The sequence below is a fragment of the Nycticebus coucang genome, chromosome 2, assembly GCF_027406575.1.
Source record: "Nycticebus coucang isolate mNycCou1 chromosome 2, mNycCou1.pri, whole genome shotgun sequence".
In the NCBI taxonomy this organism is placed as follows: Eukaryota; Metazoa; Chordata; class Mammalia; order Primates; family Lorisidae; genus Nycticebus; species Nycticebus coucang.
The window spans coordinates 59,945,807-59,971,595 of record NC_069781.1 but is presented as its reverse complement, the minus strand read 5'-3'; the positions used below and the strand labels follow the sequence as shown (position 1 = coordinate 59,971,595).

Sequence of the window (25,789 nt, the reverse complement as noted above, 5' to 3'; positions counted from 1 at the left end):
AATTCTTCCTTTTCAAATATTGTCATTATCACCATTCTTTACTATAGTTCTTTACTCAGAACATCAACATATGGCAAGTTTGAAAGGTGAATGTAAGGTATTGTAAGGTCTATAGAGAGAGTTGTATACTGCACATACAGATATAGATTTTTAAGGCAATCTTCTAGGTAAAATCCTTGGGAAAGGACATTTGTAGCTTACATATGTGAAATGACAGAACTTATGATTCCCATGGAAATCTTGCCCACTTAACTGACAAAGTAGACATCTGATCTCTGAAGCACTTCTTTTATAATTGTTGATTAATAACCCAGAAATACGTCCTGAAGACTGGCACTATGGTTTTATCAACAAAGCCAGAATAGATTAGGACAGATGCACTTGATCGTAGAACACTGTGCCTTTGTAGGAAAGGGCACCCGAGGAGTGCACAGCACGGTGGGAGAGGATGTGGCCACCTGCCTTGCCAGCCATACCAATTGTGTTACTCACTGAGGAGGCAGGTGTTGCAGCCAGATTGCTTTCACATTTGGGGACATCTTAAACACCTCTCTGTGCACAACACTGTAGTAGGTGCCAAGTACAAGAATTCCCCAACCTAAATTTTTTTCTATTTAGCTTATTGTAAGATTAAGAGTACTGTGCCTTGAAGTATTTTCTGATCTCTGTCAGCTGATCATATGTATCAGGTGATATATATGAAAAAGTTTCCCTAGATTAACATACTGAGTGTGCACTTGGTGAAATACAATAAAATGGGCTTTGGGGGGTTCAAGGCTCCTAAGAGACTAACTAACATTCTTTAGGAATTTCCATCAGGGGGCTATAGCATGCAGCATTTCCCCACATGTTCTATCTTAGGTCCCTTTTTCAGGACCATGTTGTAGGATTATAGTTTTTGTTTGTCTTCTTTGTCACTAAATCCCTAGAACCTAGCATGGAGCCAGACACTAAGATACACTCAAAAAATAACTTGTGGAATAAAATAATGGATGTGCTTATTGCCTAGTAAACTGCCCGGTGACTCTTAGTCCTTTTCACGACCACAGAATTGGCTGTGACTCTTCCTACTGCTGTGCTGTTGGCTGCCAGCTGCACAAGTTGGCACCAGCCTGACCTGCTCGGTGTCTCGTTGGCTAAGCAAATATAGAGGGCATCAGAAAATCTTCTATTTTTACCTACTCTACTTTCTCTACCTACTTTCTTCCCTTCAATAACTTTCTACTTTTCTTTGCTCTCTTCTTTGGGAAGCATGCACATGTTACTGCATCAGCTATAGGCAGGGTCTTAATGCCCCAGTGTGTGGACTGGGAGTCACTTCCCAGCAGAACAAGAGGGAGGCTGCTAGTGGTGCGTGGGTCAGGGAGTGGCGCTGAGCAGAAAGTTTCCCTTTTACTTGCACTTTATTTGACCTGTGACTAAACAAAGACTCTCTATTTCCAAAGTCCCATTGTGTTTAACCGCTTTGAGTTTCTTTTGCAAACTTAAAAAGTCATTTCATCATGCAAGGTATTTAACATTCCGTGGGTCCGGTCTAAACTTTTTGGTGTTGTTTCTTCCCTGTATTCCTCTTACATTTTTTGTTCTTGTGTGCCACAGACACTCAGATCTCTCAAATTCCACCTTATCTTTAACACTGTATGACATTAGAAACAACTATAAGGTTGTAGCGTGAGTAGAATATTCAGTGTCCTCGACAACTTGGTAAATGTAACCCCTCAGGGAAGAAATTGAGAACATATGATTTCTCCTTTCTCTTACAACAGGTATTAGGCTAGGAGCTTTGGGGAGCTTAAAAACACAATAAAAATAAACAGTTTTGCAGTCCCTATCCTTAAAGAGGTTTAGAAGAGAGGGAGAAAAATAATATTTACAGAATGCCTCCTGTGTTCCGGGTTACAGACCTATAAAATTATATCCACATTTACATTTAAATCTATTCACCACAATATTTTGAGGTAAATGTTGTTTTCCCTGTTTTCCAAATGAGCAAACTTGAGCTCAGAGAAGCTAGGTAACTTCTAAGATTTACTTTTTTTAACTAAATTCTCCTAAATATAGGATAATAACATTCAGGTTTAGAGGAATTGGATAACTTTTCAGATTCTTTTAGTTAAACTAAACTCTTCCAATGACAGGATAATAATATTTAGTATTGGAAAGATCCATGTGAACAAAGAATCCCACAGAGCTTCTAAATATACTGATGAGTTGTTTTTAAAATCTATCTTTCTCTTAAGTACCTTCCTATCCCTCTGACCTTCAACTATACATTATACTTCACAGAGGCTTCATTTTTTTCATTATAAAATACTCTATGTCACAGATTTTAGGTGAGAATTAAATAGTATAATGCAGGTAAAAGTGAAACTGTGTTGTGCCATGTAAATATAAGGTGGTATTGCCACAAATGGAGTCCTGAATAGGAAGGCCTGTGATATAGTTGGAGTTCATGTAAAGAATATAATTGAATTTTTTGTCTGCTTCTTATGAATTTAAGCCCAATTTGCAAGGAGGGTGAGCAGAAATCTGTTCTAAAGTGATGTGTGATTAAGGCAATTTTTAAATATTTCAATACAAAAGGAGTGTATACAGAGAAGTATTAACAATAAACATTCCTGGGGCAACTCGTTATGTGTAGTATTGGGGTAGATAGCATGAAGGACATACGAGAACTAGAAGGCATGATTTCTGCCTTTGAAGGGTTGGAACATACAGCAAATACATTTCTCCCTCCTGTTGTCTGTCCTGTTCATCCAAGATACTCTGCCAGAGAGAAGTTCAGGATTTAAAGTGGTTTTTGATTTTTTACATTTTTTTGAGACAGAGTCTCTCTCTGTCACCCTGGGTATAGCGCCATGGAACCATAGCTCACAGCAACCTCAAACTCCTGGGTTCCAGTGACTCTCTCATCCCAGCCTCCCGAGTAGCTGGGATTACAGGCGCCCGCTACAACCCCCGACTAGTTTTTTCATTTTTAGTAGAGATAGGATCTCGCTCTTGCTCAGGCTGGAAATTCATGATTTGACCATTAGAATCTATTCTTACTTTTGAACTCAACCCAAGTGTTCTAGTCTAGGGAAATCAAAATAAAACTGCCAAATCCATTTTTAATAGATCAAAATTTATATCTTTTAAATAGGCCAAGTCCCCCATGAGTTAACTATTGACTAGCATATTTTATTTTGAGGAAAGTGAAGATTTTGATTCCCAATTTTTGACTTTCACTTTGTAAATACTTAAAAACAATGTCATTCTTTGAGGTATATAAGTCAGTGCCTTTATACATGTGTGTGAGGAAGTCAACAATTTTGTGTCAAATTACATGTAGTAAGACTTTGCTTTTCTTATCTCTAGTGGATGACACTGTGGTTGCCATTCCCTATGGAAGCAGACATATTCGCCTTGTCTTAAAAGGACCTGATCACTTGTGTAAGTAAACTCGGTTTTCCTTTTGGGATTGGGAATTTTAGTTGTTATTGTTTGTTTTATGTTCCCAGAAGAGATTAAAACGAAGAATACAAATCTTTCTACTCTATCACAATATTAGATAGTTTAAGTGCTTCTGTTTATCTCTTCGCTGCTTGATGAGATAGTAAATAGTTCTGTGGTAATTATCACTAACAGCAGTGATCCTAAAAAACACAGAATAAGTGCTCTTGTTAGGTTGTTCATGGGTTAAGCTCGGGTTTGTGCATTTGGGAATATTATATCTCATCCTCTCTCTTCTTCCTTTTCAATCTCAATCTTTATCTTGCCTTGCTTCTCTCTTTTTCTTTCCTTCCTTTCAACCCTTTCTCCATCTTCTAACATTTTTCTCTTTTTCTTCCTGTTCTCATGTTTCAGTATTTGATTAATCCAGAGGAACAAACAACTTGAACACTGTAGCATTTAGAGAAAGCCATAGTGTTATAATTAAACATCCCATGTATTAAAGACAATTCAGAGCCCTCATATCTTAAAGGCAGTTATTGGGATTCAGGATTGAAAGGTAATCATGATCCCAAATGTCGAATGCGTAGCAGAGCCTCTCCAGGGTTTCTACAAGAATTGATCTTCCATCATGCCAAGGTAGCAGTACACAGCCACATCTTTAATTGTAGGCAGAAAATTATAGGGGAAAACAAAGAGGATGGGAGACAAGATGCAAGCATTTTCTGCAAAATTCCCTTTCACTGAAAGGCTTCACTTCCATTGGTTCCTTGAGCACTTCTGATCTCCTCCACTCTGACTGTTCCTGGGTTCCCACAAAACCGTCTGTTATCTTCTGCTCTTTCTCCCCTCTTACACACATGCTTATGAACAAATTTAGGTAGGAAGCATTATTTTTTAGCAATTAGATTATAAATGAAATCATGCTGTAAAAACAAACAAGAGAAAGACAAGTTGGAGCCTGTAAAAGTTCACATAGCCTACCATAGTCTTCCTGAAAATAGATACATTTCAGGAAAGAGGTGAGATTTGAAGGGTCATGTGAAGGAAAGGATTAAGTAAAGTACAGTTCAGGCAAAACCAAAAAATGCTGATAAGTGACCTAATATGGATCCAAGTTTTTTTTCTAATGCCGAACAACCTTATGAAATGCAGTGTTCACATGTCAAAAGATAGTATGTGTGTGGGCGCTGTTACCCCTCAAAGCATTCATTTTTCCCCTTAATAACTGGAGAGAGCTAACCACTGAAAAACAGTATTTCTATGAGCAGTGACAGAGACTGAAATAAAATATTCAGGCCAAGATCATCACCAAGAGGGGGACTGTCTCCTCCTTGAAGAAGAAAGAATCTATAGCAGTAGATTTGAGAGGAAAACTTACTCTTACAAATGTGTTAGTTTCTCAGATTTCCTAATTATGTGATCCCTAAGAAGCCGAAGAATAAGCCTTATTTGATTTGATTGTCCAAAGGGTTTGATGAAAAGCAAAATGGAATCTTCCCTTTTCCCCAATGAACATACACTTGGTAGCATATGTGTAAGTAAAGAATTTTTCGTTTTGTTTTGTTCTTTTGTATTTAGAGTGTAATTCAGCAAGATAATGTGGGAGTAAATGATACCCTGTTTCCCTGCAGCTCTTCATCACTTCACTCCGAAAGTTAGTTTAGTATGAGACCAACCTAAAATAGTTAGGGTCAACCCTGAACGAGGCTGGGCAGTCTGGTCCTCCTCCAGCTCATCTTTAATCAGAAGAACCTTGAGAAAGATAGCTGTGAGCCTGACAATTAAATGGAATCGGATGCTCAGATCAGGTCTAGAACTCCAGGATATTTCCAAAACTAAGTTGTTTCATGCGCTGGAGGTATTTCTGTAACTACAAGTATGGCAGCTTGAGAAAGGAAAACTAGTGGAAGGAGATGCAGTGCCATTACTTTCTTCTGGTGACACCTGTGCTTCCCCTTGATATTCTTCTGTGGGGTGTCCTCTGCACTAGAACAGGGGAGTCACACCTGGCCTACTCTAGAAAAAGGTCTCCATAGACTTCATCGGAGAGTTACTAGACATTTAATTGAATATCAATATTTTCCACCTGTCAGTATTACTTGTAGTAGAGAACTTCAAGTAGCTCACAAGCATTAATAGAATAATACATTGGGTACTTTAGTACCTCCAGAGAGCTTAAAATTGATTTTAATTCAAAGCCCCACTGTGTCTTTCTGCTGAAGGAGCAGTGCCAAACGGAAAGTTCTCATGCAGGTTTTAGGAACCTTTAACCTTCGTCCATCTATCTTCCTTCATGCAGCAATTATTTGACATCTCCTCTCAGTCACAAGGCAAACTAGTCTTCTCTGAAACAGACATCATAATTACCATCATCCCCAGCATGCTCTGATTTCCTACAGCAAAAAAATGCTCTATACACTTTTTCCATTGGCCAGATTTGAATGCTTTGGGAATCAAGTTCTTTCTCTCTTCAGTACTTACGAAATACCATACATGCATATTTACATAAAAGTAAATTCAGTATCAAAAAGAATTTTTTTCCAAAGAGAGAGTACCATAAAGGATAGTTCCTATTCTTAAGTCACTATCGTTTCTTCATTTTGAGCAATAGCACATACACAATAAACAACCAGAACATATAAACAAGCACAAGTTAATGCAGGAATATAAAGTCACACAGGTAGTGAGGCAACTAAGAGATGTGCCCTGGAACTCACAGCAAAAAGAAACTGGAAGGTTTCCTAGGCTGATGGCCATCAAGATTGGAATTGATAGGAGATGGTTTAGCCAAAGGAATAGGGTTATCATAAGGGGGATGCCCAAATAAGGTCATCATCATCCAGAGAGTCAAAGAGTTTTTTGACAGAGAGCCTTGAATGCTTGAGGAATGAGTTTTAGAATAACGTCATTTGCAGCATAAACTCCTGTGTGATCCAGCAGCGCCTATATATGTATTCATATCGGTTTCCATTTTGTCAGCTCTAAACTTTGTTGCTTGAGATGTGCTTGCATGCGATCTGTGGTAGCCCTGGGAACATCTTTCTCTCCTCTTCATGTGTTTGATTACGTAGATCTGGAAACCAAAACTCTCCAGGGGGCTAAAGGTGAAAACAGTCTCAGCTCTACAGGCACCTTTCTTGTGGACAATTCTAGTGTGGACTTCCAGAAATTTCCAGACAAGGAGATACTGAGAATGGCTGGACCACTGACAGCAGATTTCATTGTCAAGGTAAGCCCTTTTGGGGACCTCATTTTTAAGCCACATCCAAACTGATGTTATTTATAATCTCTTGAAGAGAAGGAGATTTTAGATTTTGACACTTATTTGAAAAGCCCATTTGTTATCCAGGAAATGTTTGATTCTAGGTGTTGAACTAGCTATATCCTGGAGTTTACAAGAACATACATTTTTAAGGTTATGGGAAAATCTTTCTGTGTATTATTAACAAAATTACCCTCACCTAATTAGGCGATATAAACTGTTTGAAAAACAATTAGGATACACAGTCATGACACTTGTAGGGTCTCCTCAGTGAAAGAGAAATACAAACTGATGATCCATAGATTTGATCAACTAATGATGCTTTCCATGGCAAGTTCTGTTGTCTCTTGTACTGGCAACAAGATGAAGTTGTTTCCTTCTATCAGAGCTTCCCTACTCTTCAAGGAAATATAAAACACATTGCTGGAAGCAACATGCACATTCTGCTGGAAAAAATGCACACATTAGAACATTTGGGAATCACAATAAAATAGAACATATTTTTTCCTTCAGTAGGTCAGGAGGACCTGAAGGATTTCAGCTGTAAAGCTGTAAAACTTGTAATGTGTCCAGGACTTCATAAATTTTTCATCATGGGACCTGGAGCCAGAGGACATTTGATTTAAGCTAAGGCTCGATGACCCCATGGCAGCTGGAAGTAAGAATGCATATAGGAAAATGTGATAGACAGCAATGTTGGATGGATGAAGGGTTCCAGAATACTGTCCTTGTCTCCATCTGCATGCTAGTTCTTCTTAATCCAGTCCAGATGCCAGCCACATGAACACGAGCAAGAAGCTACAAGCCATCAGAGGTAGCTTATAGTAGGAATAGTTTAAGAAATTTCCATTAAGCAAGAAAATCTAGTAAAAAAGTGAAAGATGTCTGTATTTTTTGAACCCCATAGAGTACTGTTAAATAGACTATGTATACAATAGTAATTTCCCTAGTGGCCTTGCAAGAGTTAATACATATACTGAAAATATAGAATTGGATTCAAGTAACATTATTCACATTTAGCTTGCTGCATTGGCAAATGCATCTCATCCAGCCCATTTCCTTTTTTCTGAGCATCACCACTTGGATATTCCATGAGCACAACAAGTGCAACATTCCAAAACTGAACTTGTCTAGGCCCAGAAACTTGTTTTATCTTCTTTATTTTTTTGTCTTATGGATGAATACACTATCTACCCAGGCAAGTCAGAAACTTAGCCTAATTTCCCCTGTTCCTGTATGCCCCCGTTCAGCCTGCTTGCACAACATCTCAAAATTGTTCTTTCTTCTCCATCCTTCTTGTCACTGTCTTAGTTTGGACATTTGCATTTTCTCACCTGCACTAATACTATGGCTCTGAATTGGTTTTCCAGCCTCTGATTCATTGTCTATGTTGCCTGCAGAGTCAGTTTTCTGAAACCAAGATTCCCCTTTCCATAATTCTTTACAGTCCCTCACTTCTCCTTATTGCTTTAAGGTGAAAAGGGAAATCCGTAGTATAGCACCTGTTCCCTCAATAAGCTAGATTTGGTCGACCTTTCCAACTTCACCTTTGACTTGTTCCCTTCTGTTTCAACCAGGAATGACTCATAGGGTCCCCCACACCTTCTGCTCTTATAACTCATTACCTTTGCAGAATGCTGCACCCTCTACCAGGAATGCTCTTTTCTTCTTCAACTTTCTTTACTAATTCCTGTTTGATCTGCAGGATTTCCTCCTTCCAGAGCACTCTGAATCCAACCACAAATTCCTATTTACATTACATCTCCCCACTCTGTTCTTTAAGGGAAGGGACTGAGTTATATTTGTCTTCATATCTCCATGAAAAGATCCCAATAAGCTCTAGTAAGTGCTGGATGAATAAATAACTTTAACACAAAATTGTTTAAGTAGAGTATGCTGACATCTCTATTATACCTGCAAGGAAACTTAGCTTCAGAGAAGTTGAGCGACTTACCTAAGTTCACACCAACGGTAAGCCAGGACTAAAAATAACATCTCTTAAATTCTGGTCCATGACTCTTTCAGCAACATGTTGCTTCTACGAGTGTATATATATATATATTTTTTTTTTATGGTTTTGGTTAAAAAAATGAGAATCAAATAAATGTAAGATTGTTCTAAGGTAGATTATGTAATTTTTTAATTAATTTACTTAAACTTTAAAATGAACCAGAGGCTGATTTAATTAATTTACTCAAACTTTAAAATGAACCAGAGGCTGATTTAATAAAGTATAGGAAAAAAGAAGAAAATTATATCTTTTTCTGTGTTTGTAATGAAACAACTTCCCCCCACCCAAATTTCCCCCAAAGATATAACTGAAAATAAAAGATTACCATTTGACTATTTATCATTTTCTATAATCTAGGTGTTAAAAATTAAACACATGGTATTAAAAATTAAACACATGGTATTAATCCAACTTTTACTAGCATTCAAAGTGTAGTCTGTTTTGTATTATGTTTATATATATTATGATTAATCAAATTCTCTTTATAGATTTTTTTCTTTTTTTAGAAACAGGGTCTCTCTCTGTAGTTCACTGCAGCCTCAAATTCGTGAGCTCAAGGAGAGTGATTCTCTTGCCTCGGCCTCCTGAGTAGCTAGGACTACTACAGGAGTGCACCACCACACCTGGCTGTGCTGTTTATTTTCACTTTTGTAGAGTCAGGTTCTTGCTATGTTGCCCAGGACAGTCTTGAATTCCTGGCCTCAAGCAATCCTCGCACCTCAGCCTCCCAAAGTGCTGAGATTACACACAGGTATAAGCCACCATGCCCAGGTCAAATCTAAAATCAATCTCACATTGATAAATTTTATTAGAAACACCAAAATCCTTCCTTATAATCAGCAAAATAGAATGATCCTTGGGATGGTGTGATTACCCTGTGTGACCTGGTGGTGTAAAGTCGGGTGTTTCAGAAAGTGGAATAAACCAGACATCCTGCAGGAAGCGATCAGTGTAGCAGAGTGTCCGATCTGTGGCCCACAGGCTGTGGGCTGATTTTATGAGGACTTTTTTTGCTCATCTGTGGTGTTGGATATCACGACAAGAGTGTACAGACCTTTGGTTTACTAAACAGCTTTCTTTGTATTTACTTTCTCGTATTTACTGTGTAGCCCAAGACAGCTCTTACTCTTCCAGTGGGCAGCAGAGAAAAAATAAATGGTTGGACACCTCTGGAACTTAAACAAGCTTTGAGTAGAGAGCTCTGCCAACAGTCCTTTAAAGGTTTAAAAAGGCATGGCAGAGTTTTATTTTCAAGATGTGGACATCTCTCTTAAAACTGTCTGACAGAAACCAATTCTCTACTTTTATTTTTAAGTAATTAATCATTTAATATGCAAATAAAATTGTATATACTTATTGTGTACAACATGATGTTTTCAAATATCCATATATTATGGAATAGCTAACCTGAGCTGATTCAAATATGCATTACTTCATATGCTTATTTTTTCTGGTAAGAATGCTTAAAATTATCTCTTAGCAATTTTCAAGAATATGGTACATTATTATTTAATAACTATAGCCATCATATTCTACAATAGAGCTCTCAAACTTATTCCTCCATTTAAATCAGTTTGTATTCTTTAACATACATCTCTCCTGCTGTCCCTCTCAACCAGTCCTCGGGTAACCACCATTCGACTCTGTTTCTGTGGGGTCAACTTTCTAGATTCCATATATAACTGACATTGTGCAGTATTTGTCTTTCTCTACCTGGCTTATTTCATTTAACATAATGGCCTCCAGGTTCATCCATGTTGTTGAAAATGACAGGATTTTCTTTTTTAAGGCTGAATAGTATTCCATTGTGTGCTATATGTGGACACTGTATTTTCTTTAGCCATGCTTTAACTTCCATTCAAACCAATAACAATACTCAACCCACATAATAGCAGAAAGCTGCTTCTCTGGAGATAATAAAAGGCTGATCAATTAATAAGCAGTATACCCAGGAACAATTTCACAGGTGTAACCACTAAGATAAATGGCCGTGACAGCAAAGGGATGGTGACATGTGCCAATGCATTAACTTTTAGGGATGATCTGGCTACTGGCTGGATGACTGCATGGCTTTGTATCCCCGTCTTCCAATACATCCCACACACATCTGTTCTGAAGCTGCAGATTCAAAGAGAATAATTTTCCCAGATATGAAAGGGTCTTTCTCAGTCACAGGCCCATTCTTTCTTAGAACCTCCAACTCAGCTCCATTTGTGAGAACAGCTATTCTACACCCATTCTGGTTTGTTCTGTTTGAAAAGTTTAGGCAGAAAACCAGATTAGATATAGAGGAAAGTGATTGATAATCACCTAAGCTACCACAGTGGCAGAAATATTCAGGAGAAGAAAAAATGAAAAGCATACTCAGAGCTGAGAACACTGACTCACAGTTCATACACTGCTAACTAGAGAATAGCTATTTTCTGTAGAGGACAATTTACACAATGCATTTCCATTTTCATACTGGGGAAATTTGCTTAGGAAGATTGGCATCATTCCACTTGTTGCCAAAGTAGTTTTTTTGAGAATTCTAAGGGAATAGAAAGCTGGTTTCTGCTTGTATTGGTTAGAGCATTAAGCAGAGATTATGCCTTCATATTGTGTTCTAGACAGCCTTGAGTGTAACCTTGCATGTAATTCAGGATCCCCAAATTGTTGTTATAACAGCAGGAAATAATAGGAGGGGAATAGAGAGAAATAATATGCACAAAGTAATGGGATTCTGCTTTTTAAGTTTGTAGAACTTCCGTGTGTGTGTTTGTGTGTGTGTGTGTGTGCTCATGTATACATATATAAGATATATATTAAATATATACTCTTCATTTAGGAGATAATTGCTACTGATAAATGGGGCAGATAAACTATCAATATGTTAGCTGCCCTCTCTTAGCTTATAATGTCACTTGGGAGATAAATGGCTAGATAGAAAATTTTGAAATAATGATACAAATAATTGAGTATGAAAATGAAAAGGACAATAAAACCATAGATATTCACTATGAGCTAATGTGCTTAAGAAAGGCTTTGTGATGAAAGCTATAACCCAGTTATAACCTAAGAATAGGGGGATGGGGGAAAGAGAGGGGAGGGAGGGGGGTGAGGGGCAGAGGGAGGGTGATTGGTGGGATACACCTGCGGTGCATCTTACAAGGGTATATGTGAAACTTAGTAAATGTCGAATGTAAATGTCTTAACACAATAACTAAGAAAATGCCAGGAAAGCTATGTTAACCAGTGTGATGAAAATGTGTCAAACGATCTATAAAACCAGTGTATGGTGCCCCATGATCGCATTAATGTACACAGCTATGATTTAATAAAAAAAAAAGAAAGAAAGGCTTTGTGAGACAGAGGCAGGCTGTGAATCTTGGATAGGACTGAAATACAAATGGCTCTCAACATAGGATAGTTTGAGTAACCATTATTTTACTTCATACCATTCAAAAAATGCATGTACTTTGAGTACCCACATAACCATTCTGTTTTTCACTTTCAGAACAGTATTAAATAGATTACATGAGATATTCAACACTGTGTTATAAACAGGCTTTGTGTTCGATGATTTTGCCCAACCGCAAGCTAATGTAAGTCTACTGAGCACATTCAAGTTAGGCTAGGCCAAACTACAATGTTCAGTAAGTTAGATGATACTAAATGCATTTTCTACTTAAGAAATTTTCAACTTATGATGGGTTTATTAGAACATAACTCCAAGGAGCATCTGCAATCAATTCTTTCTCCACTGGAGATTGATCTTTGGCAAATGTTTATGATTTCGTCTTGTCACCTGTGCTGTTCTACACGGCTTCCCCATTTCAGTCAACCTGTGCTCATAAAAGGGAAAATCATCATCTTAAGCTAAATGTTCTTGAGAAAAAAAATTTAAATCAATTTTAGGGGCAGTGCCTGTGGCTCAAAGGAGTAGGGTGCGGGCCCCATATACCGGAGGTGATGGGTTCAAACCCAGCCCCAGTCAAAACTGCAAAAAAAAAAAAAAAAAAAAAAATTAATCAATTTTAGGAAAGAAAAGAAGTAAATAGTGAGTAGTGATTCATTTTCCTACCAACTTTTATAGCTATTGAGTCCCCTAGTAAATATACCTTTTTTGGCTAATAGAGTCCAAGAATTTAGAAGTAAGCTAATTAGAATATACTGCTATTCTTGTGGGATGGGTTTAAGGTACAGAGACAGAACAGATTCTCTCACTTTCGGCTCGGCCCTGGTGTTTGTTTTCTGCCCTCCTCCTCCATTTGGGCGCTGGCGTAGTCCTTTCAGTAGACTCACGTCTGCTCTGCCCCTCAGCATCTCCTTCCTGATCGGTCTTCTCCACCCTCTTTGTTCTTTAGCCAACATTATATCTGTTGTTGCCAGAGAGACATGTTTGATCTACTGCCCTACTCTAGGTTGTGGGCGTCTGTAACCACAGCCAGCTTCTCTTATGCAACCCTGAATGAAGGGCCTGTGGGCTGAACTGCAGCATCTTCTAATACTGAGGTCTGGGGTTGGAGAAAAATTAAAATACCCTATAACAATTATAAAGATAAAGTTGAGTACTAGTAATTTTATATCTTTTTTATCCACTAGTCCCTTATCTTAGGCAGCATTTCCAACTGACAAAAGTGTCAGGTATTTCAAACAATGGATGATTAAAGCTAATGTTTCACCAATAAATAACAGCATTTCTTTCAAGCCCCTTACACTATACTATTCTGCCTACTCTAGGGTTGTGGGCAGCTGTAACCACAGCCAACTTCTCTTATGCAACCCTGAACGAAGGGCCTGTGAGCTGAACTGATAGCCTTCAAAGGAAGGTAGAAAGTGCTTTTGGGTGGAAGGTGTTTTGTGATAACACTGTTCTTTTTTTTTTTCATGAATGTATTGTTCATGAAACAATAAAGATGTTCAGTAACATCTTCAGAAAAATTGATAGACATATAAGACATATAAAAAGATGTCAACTAGTCTAAGAATTTGTCACAAATAATAGTTTATTTCCTAAAGTAATTGAAAGGACCATGATTAGTAGGCAACCCAATTGTTCATTCATACATTTATTTATTTCGTTAATTGTTTGGATACCTACTGTACGCCACACCTTGTAGATGACGGTGAAGAAAGTGATGAGCAGGATGCATGGTACTCGCCTCCAGGGATTTCACAAGATATAAAGGAGAAAAGCAATGAAATAGAAATTATATCAAAATTAGGTATTTATAGGCACAGTTCTGTAACCAATATTTTATTCTTATACTTACCTGTGAAAACCCAAACATAAGCATTTTTTAACAATCTTTACAGCAATTCTTCAGGATACAGTATTGCTGCTAGGAAAGCCCGAAATTAAATACAGTAGATGGAAGCATTTAACAGTCTCCCACTGGATTCTCTCCCTAGCAGGCATGTACACTTCCACTGTTTCTAAGCTTTCCCGAGTCATGACATCCTGATTCCCCGAGAGCAGTGTGAACAAGTCATATGACACCAGGGGTCCCAGCTCAGAGGCCTGTAGCAGCAGGTCACCATCGATCCCTTTGCCTGCCTGTCTCCGTCAGAGCAGGGACTTCACTACAGCCACAGGAGGCTGAGGAGCCCTGACTACTAGCCCCACTACTGGCCCAACTGGGGCAAAAGTTTCTACATCAGTGAAAGAGAGAAACTTAGTTGGGGAACATCCCAAAGCTCACAAATGACCCTTTTGCCCACTAAAAAGAAAAAAGTGCCTTCACAGCACATTAGTGGGAGACTCACTGTGAACTTGCTGATGTCTGTGAGCATTTCTCCTTTGGTTTGACATGGGCTTAAAGTTCAACCACAACCCCACACACACATTTGCACCTGCCCTCCAGCCCTGCCTGACAGGGCAATCAGCTGCTGTGGAGAGAGACCCGGTTTTGTCTTCCCATTTACTTTTAGTGTGAGACATCGTTAGGTTGAATTTAAAACACTGAAACATAATGATAGGGAGAAGAGTTTGGTTCAGAACATCTTCCTTTCTTATTAATATAGGGAGGTCAAAATTACATAAGCCAGATGTGTTTAGTTTCCTACACCAAAATTCAAATGTGTCAAACTGAAGCTTTCAGCATGGTCTTGAGAACGAGAACCTGCTGTTTGAGGATTTAGAGTTCGTGAATGATGATAAGGGGCTGAGCATTCAGGAATTAAGAAAAAGACCATGGCAGGCTCTTCTCCATAAGCAGGTCAGGTCACTAGAATCAGACCTTAGGTTGGTCTTATTATTATTTTTTTTTTATTTTAAGCATTCTTTCTACTTTAATATGTAAAAATTAGGAAACGAATGAGAAGATAAATAGAAGGAAACAGCTAAAGATAAATGCATACATTTTCACAATACTCCTGTGGAGATTTCTTGGTACCATGAAGAGAACAGCAGCTTTAGAGCTAGGCAGACCTAACTTCACACCTGCTCTGCTGTGCCTTGGCTGTGTAGCCTTAAGCAAGCCATTCAACTTCTCTGAGCCTCATTTTTCTCATTGTAATGTAAATAGTGTAAAGGTTAGATTTCATATGATTAAAATATACCTTACACATGGCAGGAAATGTAGTAAGTGCTGGTTCCTGGGTTCGCTATCATTATTACAGCTAGAATGTGACTATCCAGCAAGGACAGGCAGGAATGTTATCAAGATGGGAGAAACCAAGTCACATTATGTGGCCAGAGACTTGGATTCCTCCTGATTGGTTTCATCTATTTGAAATAAAGAGTTCACCATTCATTTCCCATCTGTTTTCAAATGGAAGCATGCAGCCTCATCATTTATGGTCATTATGCATATTTTTTATTGAATTCACTAAGAACAATATTCTTTCTAAGTTGCTTATTTGCTTTTCTTCTGCATAGTGTTTACTAACCCTCCCTCTTAACAACCAAACTCCTTTTTGTCATTCATTTCTTCCTCTTAGGGCAATGGATCTCAACCTTCCTAATGCCATGACCCTTTAATACAGTTCCTCATGTTGTGGTGACCCCCAACCATAAAATTATTTTCTTTGCTACTTCTTGTCACCACAACATGAGGCACTGTATTAAAGGGTCGCAGCACTAGGAAGGTTGAGAACCACTGTCTTAGGGCATGAGGTGCTTTCATTGCTAACTTCTAGAGAGCTGGGAAGAAGGACCTGCTCCACCCTTTTGCCCTTCTAGCCAGATAAAAAGGGAAGTTCTGGCACTGTATGAATGTTCTAGAACAAGATTTCTCCAAGTATTGCTATATCTTTCTCGCTTTTGGCCCTCACTAATTTTTTCCCCTCACTTTCCCAGAACTCCATTTGGTTTCTAGCACTCCAGACTGAACCCCTGCAAAAATATCCACTTCTCTGGGTCTAATGTTCTATTTTGTAAAGTATTTTCATCGAGTTTCTGTTCAAATGATAGCCCTCTTCTAATAGGGCTTTCCAGTGTGATAACCACACATCCCAAGAGAGTTACAAGCTTTTTTTTTTTTTTACAGTAGTAGTAGGCTTTTATTTTTAATACCTATTATGCCAAGATTCATGGGAAAAAGGTTCCAGTAGCTCAGGGAGGCACCTTGCCATTGAATGTGACAAAGTCTTTGTATGACTATTCTGCCATGAATTCATGGGGAATAGGTTCCAACACCTTATGCTTTCATTCAACTGACTTTCTTGGCTCTCCTGTGTTCTATGCTCTATGCCTCCTATGCCAGGAATTCATAGGGAATGGGTTCCAGGAGCTCAGGCTCCTTTCCATTGGTTCTCACAGAGTGGGCTTCTCTGGGTGGAGCAGGCTGGCACTTCAGTTGAACCCAGGTACCTTTCTATTTGGCATCCTTCTTTTTCTGATCATTTTCCTTCATGTGTTTGAGGAAGCTATCTTGGCTCTTAGAGTGCTTAATGTGCTCAATACAAACATTAATCCTCTTGGTAAGAATTTCGCCCTTAACTTGTTTGTTTACAACAATGCCACCAGCATGCTGGGTAACATTGTAGATTCTTCCAGTTTTGCCATGATAACATCTGTGTGGCCTTTTTGAAAGTATCTATTCCTTTAATGTCTACAATATCACTTTCTTGTAGATTAGCATATATGTGGCCAAAGGAACAACTCCAAGTTTTCTAAAAGGCCTAGAGGACATGTATCGGGTGTCTTTCCTCTTTTTCTTTGTGTTTGTCATTTTGGTGAATTACTGGAAGATGGTGTCTGCAGCCGAAAGGAACATAGTTACAAGCTTTTGTGAGCTTAAAAAAGAAGAGCTTTCCAAAGAATGTGATTAATACTACATCCCTAAGCAAGCAGTTAGTACCCTTGTACCTGACACATAGGACTGAGAGACCATGCTCTCCCTTTTGTGAAAGACACTGTATTGCTTCAGCTGTTTTTGTTTTAAAGCAAGGAATCATATCACTGTTTATTCTAATTAGAAAAGACCTAGCTGCTCCAGAGGTCAGAATCCCAGGGTAATAGGAGATGTTTTGTAGGTTTTCTCTCTTCGTTCTCCTTTCCACCTCTCTTGAACTTTCTGAGGAGCATTCCCATGTTCTTCTCATCTAAACTACAAAACTTGATCTAGAGTTAACACTTAACAATTTTTGGCACCATCTCTTCAGTATTCTTATTTTCTCTGCATCCTAGATGTTTAATCCACTTATTAAATTCAACAAAGACACGGGGCTATCTTTAAAATCATCTGAAGGCCACATCCATCAATTTAGCCAGATGGAGGGTAGTTGAGCCAATGCCAAAACTTAAAAATACCTACCAAAGACTTAGTCCCCAGGATTCAGTTGGACTGATGCTTCTCGGATTGCTGTAATGTAGTTAGACTGAGAAGCGCTTCTCTAATTGTCCTTGGACTATACTTTCATACAGTAAGTCGCCTGAGCCTTGCCCAGAAGTCTAAATGTTGTGAGGCACATCTTTCTGCCTTCATGAAATCAACTATTTAATTTCCTTCTGTTTCAGTATAAGTATGCTTTCTCAACCTTGTTCTTTTAAGAACCATAAAGGAATTATTGTCTCACATTCCCTCTTTTAAAAAGGGAGGAACAGGCAGCGCCTGTAGCTCAGTCATCAGGGCGCCAGCCACATACACTGAGGGTGGTGGGTTTGAAGCTAATACAACAATAACAACTACAACAACAACAACAAAATTAGCTGGGTGTTGTGGAGAGGGCTCCTATAGTCCCAGCTACTTGGGAGGCTGAGGCAAAAGAATCACTCAAGCAAGAGTTTGAAGTTGCTGTGAGCTGTGACACCAGAGCACTCTCCCCAGGGCAACAGCTTGAGACTCTGTCTCAAAAAAAAAAAAAAAAAAAGGGAGTAGCAAGAAGTTGTAATTTCCATAAGCACTAGTTTCATTTGAACTTAATTGCTTATATAATATAAGTTGGTGTTTTTCAAAGGTTGGTTCTTGGACCATCTACATTTAAATTGCCTACTTTTTTGGCTTGGGCCCAGGAATTTGCATTTTAGCACATTTCCAACTGGCAACTTTGCACATTAAAATACATGAATTACCACTTTGACAGAAAGACCCATGTATGTCTCTGAAAGGAAAGAGCTACTTACTTCTTAGACTCTCTGGGTTGGTTTGTTTTTTTTGTTTGTTTGTTTTTTTCTCTTTAACAAAACACAGTAGCTTTCATTTTCTGCAGTACATGGCATTTATAATTTTCTTAGGACAAATTGTTTCTTTCTGAACCCACATTTACAAATCCACATAATTTAATCTGTTATACCAGAGAGGTTGGAAATATAAGGAGGGAAAGGAAATCCTGGCTTAGGATAATATGGTAGTGGAATCACAAGTTGAGTCAAGCTTATCAGACTCAAGGTTTTGTTCGGTAGCAACAGAATGAAGAGGTGGCAATAGTGATGGCTTACGCAGGGACCATTCGCTGGTCAAACGGTGAGGTCAATGATATTGGCTTTGCCACCTCTCCCCCATGCAGTCCCTCAAACAAAGACCATCTGTCCTCCCATACGTCCTTGTCTAAAGCTGCAGGGGCCCAGAAAGCACGGCCCTGTCGCACTAGCTGTGCTTTCCTGTTGTCTCCCGCAGATCCGTAACTCGGGGCCGGCCGACAGTGCTGTGCAGTTCATCTTCTATCAGCCTATCATCCACCGATGGAGGGAGACGGATTTCTTTCCTTGCTCAGCAACGTGTGGAGGAGGTAATGGTGTTCACTGACTCTGGAAATGTTGGGCTTCTGCAAGGAAAGACGTGGCTGTTGTAAGAGCAGAGTAGCTTCAGCATGGAGGAAAACTGAGTGCTGCGGTGGATTACACCCTTTCTTCTGAATGGAGCCAAATCCTGAAGCAGATGCCTCAATACCCCTGAACATTGGCTGTCTGTAGAGTCCCATTAGAGGAAACGATCTTTACTTTTTTCCTTGATTTTGTGGAAGGACGGGACTAGAAATATCCTAATTTGGCAATAGCTTGGTCCTGAGGCAAATACTTGCATTCGTTTGAGTATAAACTACTCTTCTGGCTAAAGTAAGGACATTTATTTAGGAATCAAGTGAAGAGGGTTTGTTAGGCTTACTAAACTAGGGAAAATAGTTTATTGTCAGCAGAAAAAAAAAATTCACTGCACTGTTGACTTAGACTTTATTTTTCAGCTTTTTGCATTAAAAGGAATGTCATTTGCTTGATCTATTCATTACAATACATCTCTCCTGAAAAGTCACAAAGTAAATTCTTGTATCTGCTCCATCATATCTGCAACATAGACAGCATTTTGTGTCACTGGAAAAGATTTTCTTTTGCCCCATTTGCTAATCATAATCATAGTGATTACATAATAATTGTTTTGAATTATTTCCCAATCATTTATTTAGACATTTCGCTATAGCAGATCATTTATTTCACTTAAACTTTTCTACTATTACAATGTAATGAATAACTTAATACCTTAAGTATTTTTCTTCTTTCAAATTATTTCCTTGAGATAAATACTCAGGAGTGAGGTTACTAGATCAAGGAATTTCAGAATTTTTGTGGTTTTTGGCATATATTACCAAATTCTTTCCAGAAGGATAACAAGCGGTATGTGAATATTTTAGATTCATTGCCAACTGAGCCAGTATTCATGGATTATCATTTTTTTAAGTTTTTCTAATTTAATGGGTATAAAATTATTTGCATGTTCTTTTGGAAATTAACACATCAGATAAATTCTAGCTGAAGCTTCATGGAAACCAGTTAATTAGCTGACTTTAAATAGCTAATCCACATAGATATCACTAGATTAATTTGACAAGAGATAAAAAGAGAGTACCTCAAAATGAAGACAAATGATGACCCATCAATTTTTGTAGAACAGAGTACGTGATGTAATTCATCTTAAGCTATCTTGTCTCTGTCTATATAATGTTATCAAACCACTGAAAATGTGGTTATATAGAGCCATGTTGGGTTTTAGCTTGAAAGTAGTTGTTCAAAATGCCATCGAGTGCTTTTTGCATGGTCATTAAATAACTGCTAATATGAAGTCAACATTTTAAGCATTTTGAATGATATCTTTCTAGTTGCTTTATCTCTCTTGAATAGAAAATTGCTTTGTTTAAAATAAATCATCAATTACTTGGGAATGTTTCATGGGAATACATTTTGATATAGCTACTAATAACTAACAGGAAATAGTTTCAAAGAAATGTAAGGAAATAATGTTTTTCAATTTAAAAAATGAAAACCATACCTTGTGAGAAACAGCAATTCAATTGTATGCACTCTGTGTCAGTTGCACATAGAGCTGCTGTCAGAGTATGATTCCAGTAACCTTGACACTAGCTTATTTTATAATAAGGCAACTAAGGTTAGATTCATATATATCCAACCCCTTTGGGCCTCATTTACCTCACATCTAAGGGAAGAAGTCACAGAACTATCAATGGTTTTCAGGTGTTTGTAGGTAGCAAAACTTTATTCAAAGGAAATTGTAACTAGGAAGCTGAGGTAGGAGGAGGACTGCCCTGAGTGAGAGGGTGGGGACACCAGCCTCCTTCCTTCTTCATGGCCCAGTTGGAAATGTATGAAGAAATGATTTCTAAGTTCCCTTCTGTTCTCTGGTTCCACATTAAATCTGTTGGCCATTTTGCTAAGAGTAAAATTTACTGCTCCTAATACCTTGTGAAACTTTAGAAAACATAATAAACTGACCATTTTGATCATTTACTTCATTTTTGTTCTAACCTTTCATTTCATATACTCCATAATAGGTTCAAAGAAACAGGTTTAAGCTGACAAATTATGGTTTTGAAAAATCATAATTTCAGATTTGTAATTTGCTTCTTGTTGTGCCCACATTTCACTATATGATAAACTTTTTCCTTGTGTTGAAATTATTACATGGATAATTATAAAATGATTAGCTTGTCATAAAATTAGTTGCTTTAGAATACAATGAAAACTAAAACTACATTTACTTATCTAAAATATCATTTTGCTACCTGATTTTTTTTTAATAAAATGAAAGTTAGATGGAACTTGTGTTCTCACCCATTGCTTTTATTACTTTCCATGCTTTTCATCTTTACAGTAGAATTTTATAAGGTCTTTTTTTTAAGTCCTTAATGAACAATTAATTTTTGTGGGTGGTCTGAGAACACAGCCTCAAGCCAGGAAATTTGGCTTATAAGCCTCCTTTTGATTTCTTAAAATCTTTTGCAAGTCCCTTAAAAAGTTAAATATCGCTTCCTATTTTGCAATAATAGCACTCAACCACCTGCCAAGGATAATATATTTAGGGGTAGGTTAGGGAAAAATGATACAAACTGCCTAACTTTTTTTTAATTCTCTTTGTACATTTGTTCTTTACGCCCAAAATATAAGTCTTGATCACCACCCCACCAGAAACCCATAGGACAATAAAAAGGCAGATAGGAAAGATTAAAACACATGAATAGAATTATTACTCAGCAAGACTTTTTTTTTTTTTTTTAGGAGGCTTCTCTAAACAATAGAAATTTATGGATGGAGGCTAAGTTATATTAACTAGGAACTTAATATAAAGAAAAGTGACAAAAGATTTTAAATAAAGCCATAAATAGGGAAGTGGGTTTTTTTTTTTTTAGTTCTATAGGGAAACAGCATTCATGGTGGCTATAATTGGGGTCTCGATTGTCCTTTTACTCAGCTCAACCCATTCAAGCTACATTTAGGAAAAGTAGTATTTCCAGGCAGCTGGCAGGATGTTGTCCTGCCCCTCCCCCAACATCCAAGGAGATGTTGGATTTACTTTATTTATTAATTTGGGAGTTTATTCTGCCTGCTACCCCAGGTACTAAAGAGGCAAGTCAATGTCATTGCATAAGATAGTTAATATATAAATACTGATGGTCTTTTTTGAATATAGAATTCTGTGTTGTATTTCTAAATCGTACAAAAGACATAAAAAAAAATAGTGCTTACTACAGAGTCCTATAACTTAGCTATGCCCTTATGAAGTTCAAGCCTTATAATATAATTTAATTATTAAAACTTGAGTGGATTACTTGAGAAAAACACAGTGTTTGAGGTCTGCAAAAATTAATGAGCCTTCCAATCATGCGTCTTTTTTCCTGGAAATGACTGAGGCATTGGGGAATAATTTCCATTAATGTGAGCTAGCCAAAAAGCATAAAGAAATTATTACATTGGCATGTGCGTTTAAACTTGCCTGGATGGTTTGATACTGCAGGTTACCAGCTGACATCAGCTGAGTGTTATGACCTTCGGAGCAACCGCGTGGTTGCCGACCAGTACTGTCACTATTACCCAGAGAACATCAAACCCAAACCCAAGCTCCAGGAGTGCAACTTGGATCCTTGTCCAGCCAGGTCAGTTGCATTTACTAGTTCACTTACTGTAAACATAAATCAAGTTCCGAATAAGCTTTTTAAATTAAAATGAAGCGTTTTAATTGAAAATGAAATGAAACATAAATGAGCGCTGCCGTCCTGTGTCCATTCCTGATCACGTGCAAGTAATGCTCAGGCTCCTGCTCTTCTGCTGTGTGATGCCGTCTCAGGCTCTCCAGCTTTTCCTTTTGAAAAGCAGCCAGTGACATTATCTCTTCTGATTTCTTTCCATTCTGTTTCCTTGTTTCTGCCCTTAACAAGGCCGGGACAATGAACTACTCAATGTTTTTAACCAGTGTGATGACACAATGTTCTCAGGATGCTTTCCATGTTATCTCTGTCCCTGATCAGACCCATAGTTCAGGGTCACAGCTGATCCATTCTAACCTGCAGGTGGTCCACGCTGATGAATTAGAGTCAAGATCGGCCCTGGAAAATAGTTTTGCTGCCTTTGAACAAACTCAGCCTTTGCTAAAAAGAAAGCAAGACTTATTTCCAGCAGTCAGATTTTTTAAAAGATCCTTTTAAGTAGGAGCTTAATCAGACACTTGACACTTTTCACACATCGTGGCTTGCTTTTTGGAAACCATAATTGGCCCTCACATTATTTGCAGGATTGAGAATCAGCCTGACAGATGAAATACCCTCAGAGGAGGGGGAATCATTGAACTGCAGGTCAACAACCTTTTGGGGGCATTTTCCTTTACAGTTATACCACTTCCTGGAGATTCTTTTTAGTAACTTAGCTCACTCCTCCTCAATTTATGAGAGAGGACATAAGAAAATTCTTCCCCTAGAAAAGTAATTAAAAAGTAGAGAATTCTTTTACAAACTTCTTGGGTTTCTGAGAAACACTTCAGTGTTCTTTTCTAAAATCAAAGCTTACTAATTATATATACGTAAAAAGAAAGCTTCAAAGAGTTAAAATACTATACGGGCAAAGTTGATTCAAATTAGTATATTTTGGGATTATAAGCAATGCAATTTTACCTTTTGTTTTCTTCTGTTAACTTTTTAAAGTTTATGTTCTTACACTTTTCCTACTTTATGTTTATGAATTCTAAATTCTACTTATGATGTGAAATTGCTATTATTAATTAACTCATAGGAACCATATTACCTACCTCATAAAAGGGAACTCAGAATAACAGCTTTTCATTAAAGGAATAAAAGAATAGATATTTTATAATAGTAAAATTTAGGTGAAGTTTAATTAGCTTCATATTACACCAGAAAATTACATATTAAAAATTGGATATGATATAAAAACTGAATGAGGTATTACATTTTTGCTTGGATTTCTTTATTTTGGAAATATTAAAGGTTTGAAGTATTTTTAGCCAAGATGACTATAACCCATGCACTTCAATTTTATTTTAAAATTATTCTCCTTACACATTTTTTGCATACCTGTAACAGGAAGATCAGTGTGGCAAAAAGCCTAGATAGCCAATTCAGACAGGACAACTCAGCCATAGACAGAATTTGAAAGTCTTTTACACATTTTCATCAAAATTTGTACCTGTATTTCTGAGAAATGAAAGATTCACTTTCTTCAACTTTATAAAGCTTTTCCAATGAAGTAATGGCCATAAAAGACAGGCATGAAATAAAAGCACTGATTTTGTTAACAATTTGAAGAAAATGTTTCTAATCAGCAAAATTTACTTGTTCTTTCTGGCCTTTGGTTTTTACCTGCTTTCCTCTGTTGGAGTAACATTTTTGACCTCTTTATTATTATCCAAAGCAAAGGGCCATTCTATATTGAGACAAGTCTGCCAGTGCAATTCAAGCCTTTTCTATGTCTTATGTAATTTTAAAACTTCTAGTACAACACACGAATAAATGTTGGGACAGGTGGTTATTTTTAAAAAAGCAAGAAAGGGGGAAAAGAAAAAAGAAAAGAAGAAGTAAGAGACAAATGTCAGGAAGCTGCTTTTTTATTGAAGAAGTAATTAGACAAAGCTGTAAAAATTAAGACCTACCAGTACAAGTCTGAAGGAAAGCTGATTTAGAAAAAGTAGTTACACTTTTTTGAGGTTCAGATACTTCAGGAATTATATTAGGAACTCTACTAATAATAAGAGTTCATTAAACTCTTTTGTATACCTGGGATCAGAGCAAACCTTCTAAGACAAAACAAGAAGCAATAGACTAAAAAAAGGAAGCAGGAGTTTCTGTAAAATAGGTCTGTTCTCTCATCAGTCACAGAAGAATCAAACGCTCAGGAAACTATTTTCTAACTACAGATTTAATAGTCTAATGGTAAAATCAAGACTGAATAGTGACATTAAACAAATAAATTTATGTCCAAAATTAGAAACTCGCAAAAGGGAAAACATAGATATTCTTAGAACAAAGTCACATATTTTTGAATTTACAAAGACGTTTATTATATCTAGCCATTGAGATATTTGTTCATTTGTCCTGAATCACACTAGGATTTTTGGCCTATTATAATATTTAACAGCAAAATCTCATTTAGATAGCCAAGTTTATTCCCTTTCAAGATTGGTAGCAAGATTGGCTCTAAGTAATGAAGATTGTAACAGTAGGCTATGACTTGACCCTTTTAGAACTCAGCTTTCTCACCCACAAAGTGGGGGCAGGAGGGAGGGTTGCTTGTTGTATTAAATTAGAGGTTTTTCAAACTGTGCCCACAGAACTTATTCCACAGAGTTGCTTTGTTACATTTTGTCTGATGTAGTTTAAAGTGTTTTTAAAAATTCACCAAAAATATTCAAATATGTTAAAACAACTCATTTTAACGGATTCAATCTGATTTGAACTAAGTTAAACTGTAAAAATTGTAGTAACCGTTGTAAAAATGTTGTGCTACCGAAGTAAATACTTCTTGCCCTCATCATTAAGTTATTCAATTATGTCTGTTTAATTGTAAAAATACATATCCTAAGATTGCAAGGTGAGCTGTAAAACCTGTTTCTATTAGTGACTACTTCTCTGTGATAACTAAGAATTTTCTCATTACTACACATTTAAAACCAAACAAAGCAGAAATAAACTGGGTGTGACCACCAGTAGCCATAATCCCTGATAGCCACTTTTTCTGTTTGCCAAAATAGCTTCCCTGTTCTCATTATATTGCTTTATTTTAAGTCTATAAGTTATACATTTGAACTCATCAACTAAAATTATAAATATTGGTGTCAGGTGTTTATTTTTGGTCTTCTACACAATATAAAACTTTTCAGTGACCAAAATGTTTCTAAATCACTGTTTGCAACTGTGCCTCTTCC

At 37.4% G+C, this 25,789-nt stretch overlaps 1 protein-coding gene across 2 annotated transcripts in view; it reads left to right on the top strand.

The window, feature by feature from the left end:
• Positions 1 to 25,789, top strand: part of ADAMTSL1 (ADAMTS like 1) — a 1,032,656-nt gene that overhangs the window by 767,279 nt on the left and 239,588 nt on the right. For both annotated transcript variants that reach the window (XM_053571995.1, XM_053572002.1), the window contains 4 exons: positions 3,358 to 3,432; positions 6,507 to 6,664; positions 18,752 to 18,863; positions 22,373 to 22,511. In XM_053571995.1, coding sequence (XP_053427970.1) covers positions 3,358 to 3,432; positions 6,507 to 6,664; positions 18,752 to 18,863; positions 22,373 to 22,511 — 484 coding nt within the window. The remainder of the gene's footprint in view (positions 1 to 3,357; positions 3,433 to 6,506; positions 6,665 to 18,751; positions 18,864 to 22,372; positions 22,512 to 25,789) is intronic.